General features: G+C 35.4%; 1 protein-coding gene across 1 annotated transcript; it reads right to left on the bottom strand.

Moving 5' to 3' along the window:
- Window positions 1-3: 3 nt before the first annotated feature.
- LOC117101335 (nucleolar protein 8-like) lies at window positions 4-9,818 on the bottom strand (the record flags this gene model as incomplete). Its single annotated transcript, XM_033241296.1, has 12 exons — window positions 9,765-9,818; window positions 8,577-8,719; window positions 8,326-8,388; window positions 7,491-7,569; window positions 6,976-7,138; window positions 4,204-6,399; window positions 3,194-3,307; window positions 2,553-2,663; window positions 1,648-1,723; window positions 1,361-1,550; window positions 486-557; window positions 4-147 (listed from the first exon to the last, which is right to left on the bottom strand). Coding segments are annotated over exons 1-12 (3,404 nt in total), but the record flags the coding sequence as incomplete, so codon positions are not given.
- Window positions 9,819-10,634: the final 816 nt, after the last annotated feature.

The following is a 10,634-nucleotide window of genomic DNA, read 5'->3' on the forward strand; positions in this document are numbered from 1 at the left end:
ACGGTGTCAATTTTTCTTTTGTCATTTCCAAAAGCGTTTGTAATATCACCACTCACTTCAAAGTACTTTTCCTTAGAGACTTCAGGTACAATTATCTCTGGAGCTTCGTTACTTTTCTTTGCAGATTTTCCTTCCAAGGAGGAGGGTCTACACAAGAAGGCAATTAAACATAACAAAAATTTTGCAAAGTAAACATATAGGCCTTGTTTTTTAAATGTTGATAGGACTGCCTAAAATTCAAATTTCCGCAAGCGAGCTGATTAAAATGATTGATTTCATAGCTTGAAATATGCATGAAGTGCACCATCTATAACTTTTATCTCTTCAGTAAAAATTTATCCTCATTGGTTGAGAATGAATTGAGATGTTAAATGATTAAAGCTAAAATTATTTGAATTCAATATATCTCCATGAAATATATTTCATAATTTGTTTATTAATTAAGGAATTGTTATCTACGGCACACATAATAGAATCTGTTTTACCTTTTTTCTTTGCTCTGCACTTCATATTGGGTGTGGTCATCTCTGGATGGATCATACCGTATCATCATTCCCCTGAAATTATTAATTACTATAATATAATATGCAATAAAACAATATTTAGAAAGATAAAAATTAATAACTGAAATTTCAAGATGTTGGAATAAGAAAAAAAAAGATAAATTTGGTATTCAACCCACACAATTAATAAAAGAGTATTCAAAATTACCAAATATATCTACTCAGAAATGAATGGATTAAATAGAATAGCCATTATGTATGATTACTTGCTGGTCTATTTATATACTCAATAGATTTATTTGTCATATATACATGTACAATACACATACAATGAAATTCGGTCTGGTTCCCTAACAAAAAAAAAAAATGTTGATATATACGATATAACTTATCTTATGGTGCTAATTGCAAATTCGTTAACACTTTGAACAATTTTTATTTTTTATTTATTTATTTGAAAGTATTATACACGTATACACGTATCCAGCTGCTTATCCTCCTGGTCACTGGGTACAGAATCAATCATACACAACGTAGTTATGCGTGTGATCAGCACCAATAATTTCAACCAGAATCATTCACCTCCTACCAGGTACCCATTGAAGAGAGGCAAAAGCAGATAAAGTGTCTTGCCCAAGGCCACAAGTAGTGCGACAAGCATTGGTCACGAACCCCGACCTTCCGATTACACGCTGTGTCACATGCTTCCGTGTAGTATGATGTGCAACTACCTCTAATGACAGAATATATTAGCGCCGCAACATAAATACGCGCCACTTCGCAATTCTGCCAGGTTCCTCATGGGTGAAAAAATAATGTAGATTTGGAGTGAGTAAAATATTCACAAAAGTGATTACCTGAAACCCAATTTCTGCCCAATCTTCTCCTTTGGTCTAGAAATGATGCCTTTAGTTCCAACAATACTCTGCAAGATGCTTAGAGATTTCTCCTTCTCTGTCTTCAAATCAACCTCATTGTCAACATCTTCATCACTTTCATCAGCGAAAGAGTTTGGAATCAAATGACTGGGATCATCGTCATCTTCATCTAGAATTATAAACAAAGGGTTTTTTCATTAAATATTAATTTTTGATAATGGAAAATATTCTCAGCCAGTAGGAAAAAGAATGTGATGTGTGCATACCACTTTGATCCTCAAGGAACGACTTATCCATCGTAAATCGATCATCACCTCCAATCTGTTCCTGTAGTTTACGCAACTGAAATATAAATTGAAATTATAACATATACTCATAGAAGGTTACAAATGCATCATTTTTGTTCATTCTAAGATTATAGGACAAAAGGGGACGAGTGCAGACAGACAGAGTAAATGCAGACAGACAGAGTAAATGCACAACGAGGGAATGATTTTACACATGGGGATAATGCACAGGGAATGGATGCGCACTGGATTGGGTATCTTTGATATAATATACATAAAAAGGATAACCCACAAAATTCCTAAGACTTATTTCTAGTGGGGTCCTTCTGGTGGTGATTGGGCAATAAAAGGGATGACAATTCCCTACTCTCTTCCAAAGAGTGTACTGCGTTCTTCAACTTGCACACGGGACCAACGCTTAAATGTCTCATCTGAAAAACGGTGCAGTTTTTGAAACTTGCATTTCAGCCCTCCAGCTGAAACACAAAGAGAGCAGCGATGGAAATTAAACCGGGGACCAAAACATCTCACGGTGCAGCGCACATAGTGGCTAACACCATAGATTAGCCGACTGAGCTAGCTGCACAGAAAGAATGGATAACATAAACAAAATACGCACCCACAAGATGTATGTACACAAATGGGATAGAGATCTAATGAGGACTGCAGACAAGAGATGGATGCACACAAAATGTTCCACCCACTTGGGGGATGGGTATCAAAAATATACAATATGTACAATATGAATGCTGAAAGAATTTGTAATTCCAAAAAATTTAAATATATATTTTAAAATGATGGCGAGGCATATTCAATGTCATTGTGTTCTTTATACTTAATATATTATATTACAAAAGAAATCAAAATTTGATGTAAAGAATTACTCTTTCTCCTGATTTTCCCTCAAACTGTGGCTTAATTTGGAAACGAGCATTATCATCCTCATCATTACTGCTATCCTCGTCACTTGCAAACAGAATTGGTCCCTTGTTGGTCTAAAAATTGAATACAAATAATTAAGGTTTTAGTGTATATATTAAGGGTTAAAGCATCAACTCATGCAGACACAGATAATATAGAGCAGGAATATAAATTCACTAGTGCTGCCCTGAACCAGGGAATAGTTTTCCATAGAGAAAAATAAATTCAGACAGCATTTAGGTGGCAAGTACACAAAAAAAACTTGTTTTTTAAGCTCAAATTTTTTTCGATTAAAAAGCTGTACTGGTTACTTAGCAAGTTATAACTGTTCTTTAAAAGTATATACTGTATATATTCTGGATGTTTAACATTTTCAACAGATATAAAGTAAAAATAAAATATGTGAACACAACTGAGTTACTTGTGCTACTATGCTAATCGCTTCATTGTCTGTCATTAGTTTTATAAAAAGTCTTGCCTAAGCTAGAGTGTAAGTTTTAAAACAAACAAGGATGTGATATTTATACAGTACGATTTTATAGGAACTAAACAGACTATAAAAACGGAGTTGGCAAGATGCCAGACCTTAGACTATGACTCTTACCAATTTAGATGGATCAGCTTTATCTTGGAAGAGAATATTCATACCATCATGCTCCTCTTCATCATCTGAGTCAAAGATGATGTGTTTTCCCTGGGCTGGTCCAGTCTTGCTATCCTAAGTACAGAACGAGACAGTTTCAGTTGAAAGAACACTCTGAGGATTAGCTAGGCTCTAATGGAAAGCCATAGTTAGCTTCCAATAATCCTTCAGTGCACTAGAGCAACAAGTTCTCCACAAACTGCAGCCCTTAAACTGCAACCTATGGATTTACTGCAAATCTTGCAGATTTAAAAATAGTCTTCTATATACTTTTTTTAAAAATAATTCTTAAACCTGCGTGTAATGCAAGCATTATGAGTGTTTACTTTACTTAGTATAGTAAAAAATGCACTTTTAAGACTAACAAAATGATTTTATTCATGAGATTTACCCGAATCAATGGGGCTTAATAGATTGGGACGAAAGTTCCTGAATAAAATCATATTGTTGTTAATCGTGAGGCGCTATATAAATCCAGAATTATTATCATGGAAGTGCTACAGACTGAAACCTCACTTGTTTAGATGTGTATAAGAGACAGCAATCATACACAACGTAGTTATGCGAATAGCAGATGAACTTGGTTACTTCATATCTTTAATCGCTACAAATTTGTATGTATACACGACTATATACTACCATAGGGGGAAACGATAACAATGGAAAGGGTTAAAAATAATACTTTAAGGCGAAAATACTGACAGAGGGGAAATTTTAACGACGTTAAGGAGATATAGATAAAGGATTTTTCACCCTATGAGTTAGTTATGAGTTGTATATATACATATATATTAGATTTTTAGAATTTTAGATAATTTGCATAATAGTTCAGACATCTCAATTTCTTTTTAATTTTGGTCTCTTGTGCCATAATTTAAATTTCAATTATTTACAATTCGACTATTATAAAACTTTTAGCTTTGGTACAACTAAAATTGCCAGGAAAACAATAGAATTATTTATGAATTTACCACAGCTGCTAAGGCCATCTGTATTGCTTTCTTCTGTCCTAACACCACTTCCTTCCTCTTCTGCACTGATTCCAGTCGTTTGATATTTGAAGATGCCTGCTTTGCAGGACTTACAGCAAGAACCCTGCGATCCAGAACCTTTTTGTGTTCTTTGATATCTAAGTTCTTAGAACTACTTCCTGATACAGCTCTGCCATCGAGAGAACTTGGTGACATCAGGTTTTGAGTCATTTCATCAGTGATATCTTCTTCATCACTGCTGTTTTCATCTTCATCACTACTGTCATCTTCATCACTACTGCTGTCTTTAACACTATGACCATTTTCATCACTTCTGCCATCTTCATCACTACTTCCATCTGTACTGCCACTGCCATCTTCATCACTAATGCCATCATCATTATTGACATCTTCACCAGTACTGGCATCTTCATCACTACTGCTGTCTTTAACACTATGACCATTTTCATCACTTCTGCCATCTTCATCACTACTTCCATCTGTACTGCCACTGCCATCTTCATCACTAATGCCATCATCATTATTGACATCTTCACCAGTACTGGCATCTTCATTTTCATTATCTTTATTACCGATATTTTTTCCATTATCACTACTGGCCTCAACATCATCATCACTACTGTTCCCTTCAACAGCTTCATTGGGTTCTTGATCTTCATCACCATATACACTACTGTTGTCACTTCCTTGTAGTGTTTGGTTTTTCAAGTGGCTATCACGGTCATTTTCAACTGCTGATGGAGCTATCTCGTCTCCAAACTCAACTACACCTAATGCATCCGGTTCCCTCTTTGACTTCTTTCCTGCCAACTTCATAATGCACTTTCCTGAACAGACATCATCAGTGTTAGCAGAAGAGACAGAATCTGTATCATCATATTCTATTTGACCTTCGACATCTAGCACATAATCCTTTCTTGCTTTTGTTTCAACAGACATTTTCTCCAAACATTTTTCAGATTGCAGGACTATGAAATCTATCATTGCTTTAGATTGATTTCCTTCTCTTTCTTCATCTTCTCTTTTACTTTCATTCACTTTATATTCATTTTCTTCTCTTTCCTCTTTGCTTTTGTCTTTTTCTTCTGAATCCTCCTGCAATACATGTAACTCTTTGGTTTCTTTACCCTGCGGTTCCAGTACCATGAACTCTATGTTTTCATTTGTTATTGGATTAATTGCGGATTGGTAATAAAACATTCTGGATGAATCAGTATTCACCATATCCAGAACATCTTCCTCTGTATCAACTGGATCTTTCGTACCAAATATAAGGTAACCAGAATCTTGTTCATAAACTTTTTCTGGTACTGATTTATTTCTCAGAGAATCAAGTTCTTTCACTGTTATTTGATTATCTGCTTCTTCTAAATCCTTCTCAGATTTATCATCATCATTAGAGTTACTTTTACTACTGGAGACATCAACCGTATCTGTGGAAATCCTTTTTATATTCTGGTTATCAGAGTCATAATTTGATTGATTTAATTTTGTTTTGGTAGAAACTGATTCTAAAATGTCAGAAGTTCTTTCAATCAATTCTTTGTTATAAGTTTTCTGTTGAGTCTCTGGTAAAATATTTGGAACATCAATTTCTTCATTTTGTCCTTTTTCTCCATCAGTGCTTTTTGATGTTAAACTTATATAAGAATTGTTCTTTGCTTTTGGTAGTATTAAAACATTTTCATGTGAAACACTTTCATCTTCTGATGACGATTCATAAACTCTGTAGTGAAGAACTACATGTTGTGTCTTTGTATCTGCCTCTTGATGGCTAAACTTGCCATATTTTTCTGAGACAATTTCAAAGTCATCAACTTTCATCTTGTCACCTTCATACTGGTAAGAAAACATATTCCCTGCACTCTGGTGGGTTAAAACTTCGGAATCACTATTTTCTGACAAGTTAGAATCTACATGGTGGCTTAGCTTTCTCTTTTTCTTTGTTGTTGGGATGCTATAAGCTCCAATCCTTTTCTGATATTGCACATTGTCTTCCACAGCATCTAACTCCCAAGTCAGTTTATCTACATTGAAGGTAATGTCCTTCTCATCTTTGAATCTTCTGAAGGCATGAGAGTGCTTGCTCGGGTCTATTTTGTTCACCTTTCTCTTGTTTTTGCTGCGAATGTATATGATAGGAACAACTCGTCCAAATCTTGTGACAGTCCAATTCTGGGGGAAATTAAATAAGAAACAATTGTCAGATCTTAAAAATTAGTAAGGAGGTATGGGGAACACTAGTATATGTTGGGCTGCCAACCAAATGGACATGAGTCAGAGAATGTTGCTGGTCACATTGCTGTGTTTTTAGTCAAGATATTTCATCAACATTTGTTTCTGTCCAACTAGGAACAATTGTACCTAACAAGTGATTGTTTTTGAATGAAATTTTATTGTGCTCAGTGGTGTATCTAAGAGGTGGGTAGGGGACACATGTCTCCCCTTCCCAGTCCCCCATCACTCCTCCTTCCCCTCCCTGTAATTCCAAGCCTCCTAGATATTCCACTGGATGTGCGGAATTAGTCTATGATCTAAATACTTCAAAAGAAGTGGAAGAGTCTGCACACTGTTTCAAATTATAACCTGTATTATTATTTTCCTGAAAAATAGGTTGTTTCTTTCAAACACATTGTAGTTATATACTCTTGATAAAGCACTGTGCTGTTTATACATAAAAGAATATCTCTAATAAATGCTGCTGTGCTTGTTCAAGAGTGGCACTTATTAGATAATTTAAGATATGTATACCTTTTCTCCTGGAATCTCAGAGCCAGGTACAGCATTCCTGATGTTGAAATCTTTAACACCAGCTTTTGAGAAACTTTCCTGCAACCTCTCTTTTGCACTCAAAGTCTTCTTGGCCTTTTTTGCTATTTCTTTGGATTTTTCTTCTTCCCTTTCCCTCTTCAATCTAATAAACAAAATTGACAACAAATTACTATAGTTAATTAGATTAATGTCAAAAGTTGAATTTCCAATTGTATATTAGATGGACAATAACTATGACTTCGGTGATTCTGGAACCTGTCAAGAGGTATTTCTTTGTTTCAGTTTCTGTTTTTTTCTATGTCCAAACAATAATCACATACTGTAGAATGAAAATACTGTACAAAAAGTCAACCAAACTATGCACTAATATAACATATTAGTGTATAGGCAATGATGCCAAATTAATAAATAAGAAAATAATGTCAAAGTAAAATAATGTCACAGTAAAAGTATCTAATAAAAGAAAATGAGGACTTTAATTTAAATTATCTCACCTTTGAAGAAAACTCTCTTTAGCTGTTTGTATTGTCAGGCTGTGACCTTTCCATTTGCTTCCATTGTATGTTTGAAGGCCTGGATAGAAGAAAATAAGAAATATAAGCTGTATAAATAATATTTATATTACAGTGTAGGAAATCTAAACTTGTTGGCAGAAAATATCTGTCTATGCAGATTTTTGTATGATCAGAAATAAATACTAGTGGGCCCACAACCCCCCCCCCCACTTTGAAAACGTTCCACCGGCTCTGTGTTGTGTGTGGTGTACAATATCCAATCCTTCATGGGTAAATTTTCAGCACGATTAAAATCAAAAACAGTATTGGGTTTGGTCTACAAGAGCTCGTGCTTCGTATAGGTCATTCCATTCATAGAAGAAGCCTTAAATGGCGGAAGCGTACATGTCGTCAGACATAGTAGCCTACATATAGGTCAATACATAACACTGGCTTTATACAATAAGATTGAAAATTGTTAATCTTACTACTGTAGCAAATACTATGTCTATGTTTAAGTCATTTAATAGTTGAAATAATATATTTATATAAATTATATTTAAAGCACTTTTTAAATAAGAAATACCACTTTTACTTTTAGGCTTAGGCCTAGTCTGTTTCAAATAATCGTCTACATTAGATGTTTGTGTACAGTATAATATGAATGTTTTGTATTGCAAGCATTTTTAATTCAATGTGGAACAAAAGACTGTACAGTGTAGGCCCTAGGCGTAGACCAAGGCCTGAACTAAAAGCCAAAAATAAAGCAAGGGGTCCATTCCAGATAACTATAAAGAATAAATCAAATTATTCAAACAATTAAAATTAGACATACATTTCTTGACATTGTTATCGTCTGCCTTCAGATCAATGTATCCAAATGTTTTGTACACTTCACCTGAAAATTGATGATAAGCAAAATTCATAAAATGACAAAAAAACACTCTTAAAATGATATAATGTCACTTAAAACACCAAGAAAAACACCAAGAAATATAAAAAATAGCTTTAATTTTCCACAGCCTGCTAAAATTATCAATAAAAGAGTGTGATGAATGTGAGAGGACAGACTTAAACACAACTTACCATTTTCATCGAACCTTGAGATGATATCTACAGATTGTACTTCACCGTATCTGCTGAATCGTTGCTCAAGTTCACTCTTTGATATCCCTTTGAAGAGCCCTCCAATGAACAGGCGATGCTGCTCAACTGCCATCGCCTTTACACTGGTTTAAATAAGAATCAACAAATACATGCAATCATAATTTTATACTTTGGTTGATAAACCTAATTTTGATAGAGCATGTTCATCCTTGTTAATTCAAAAGCATTGTCAACTTTGGTTGACTACACATGTTTTTGACATTAATAAGTGCCATTAAGCTATGTGTACGTTGCTGCTATACTGTATATTTGCCATAATTCTGGAAAAAATAAAGCGTAAAACCAACGCAGGAGGTTTTTATTACTAGGCCTAGTGCCTATATAGCTTATTAATTATTTAAAGCTTAGGGCCTTTTAGCGCCACTACTAGTACTAGGCATACGCCTAAGCTAGGCCTGCTGCTAGCCATACGTCTGATGGCACTAGGCTAGGCCTGGGAAGAAAACTGTACTGAAGTTACAACTCATGCAGTAGGGAGGGCCAGTGGCATATCTAGAAGTCTTGAAATGGGGGGGGGGCTCGATGGGTGAAGTGTGGGGGGCTCGATGATCAGTTAATTCGAGAAATAAGGTCATTTTAGGTGATTTTAACTACTTGACCGTGATTTTTGGGCCCCTCCCCTCCCCCGGATATGCCACTGGGGAGGGCATTCGTTCGGAATCCATTAATTATTAATAACAGAATCCTGTACGTATGCATAGTCTATCACTGCCGACTGTACTACTACTACTACTACTAGGCTTGTCAGGGGCTAGGACCTAAGCCTAGGTGTTACTAACTAAGGCTAGAAGGCCGGGACCTCTGCAGTTACCAGCAGTATGTAGTATGGCTATGCATGATGGGCTAGCCTAGGCCCCTACTATCCTAGGTCTATTAGGCCTAGGCCTATGAGAACTTCTAAGCCCTAGCCTTAGGCTAGCTTAACTAGGCCTAGATAGAGAGGTCTTGCACCCAGGCAGGCCGAGCTAGAAATATACATAAAAAATGCTAACTTTATGTCCTATTACATGATTCAAAATAATCACTAAAAACACTCCGTATTTTCAATTGTTAAGTTTAACAATGTTAAATAAGTAACCCTACAGGCTAGGCCCTACTTACAGTTACCTCGCACTCGCGCGCACACATGATGTACATGACAAAACGAAACAGACACACATGTTGACACTGTAGACGACAGAGGGCGCTTTGTATGGAACGCCCGCAGTGCATTTATCACTGCATCTCGCATTGGATTTTCACATTCAACATCACAGTAAATTAAAATTTAGATGTGTTATAGAAGCTCGCATTTATACAGGTCTCACAGAAGTGGATTCTTCCAACTTTTGAATCCTGCAGGTTGCTGTATTGGATTGGATTTTTTTTTATTTATTAAACAGTTGGGACGGCCTTCTGGTGATGAATTGGGCAGTACACCAGGAGACAATGCCCCATTTATTTATTTATTTATTAAAAATTTGTCACGATATATAAAAATACATATTGACCGGGGGCGTGACTATACTCTTTTAAAAAAAGTTTACTGAGTGCTTTGATGTGCACATCGACCATATTGCACCAATGACATGGAACAAACAGTTTAAACACCTTATCTGAATGACTGAATGACTGCACTACCATAACTTGCATTTCAGCCCATCAACAATAAGGGGTGCAGACAATATTGAACGGGAGATCAAAGCTACGTAAGGATCACCACAGTTTTAGTGCCCACACAGTGGCTACCACCAGTTTAGCTGACTGAGCTAAGCTGCTCTGCACTTAATTGGATATTTTGTATAACAGATATTTATTGAATTTGTATGAACTTTTTTGTTCATTTTCTGTCATTTTTGTAAATTTAGTTTAGTATGTAGTAAATTGTACTGTATTTATCTTGCCTAATTTTGCAACCATAAGGAAATGACAAATTATAATACAAAAAAATATGGATACACACTTTATTATTTTAATAAAAATTGCATGTTTCCCCTT

This window comes from Anneissia japonica, unplaced genomic scaffold (assembly GCF_011630105.1).
Source record: "Anneissia japonica isolate Jap-2015-1 unplaced genomic scaffold, ASM1163010v1 scaffold5672_len53146_cov122, whole genome shotgun sequence".
Lineage (NCBI taxonomy): Eukaryota > Metazoa > Echinodermata > Crinoidea > Comatulida > Comatulidae > Anneissia > Anneissia japonica.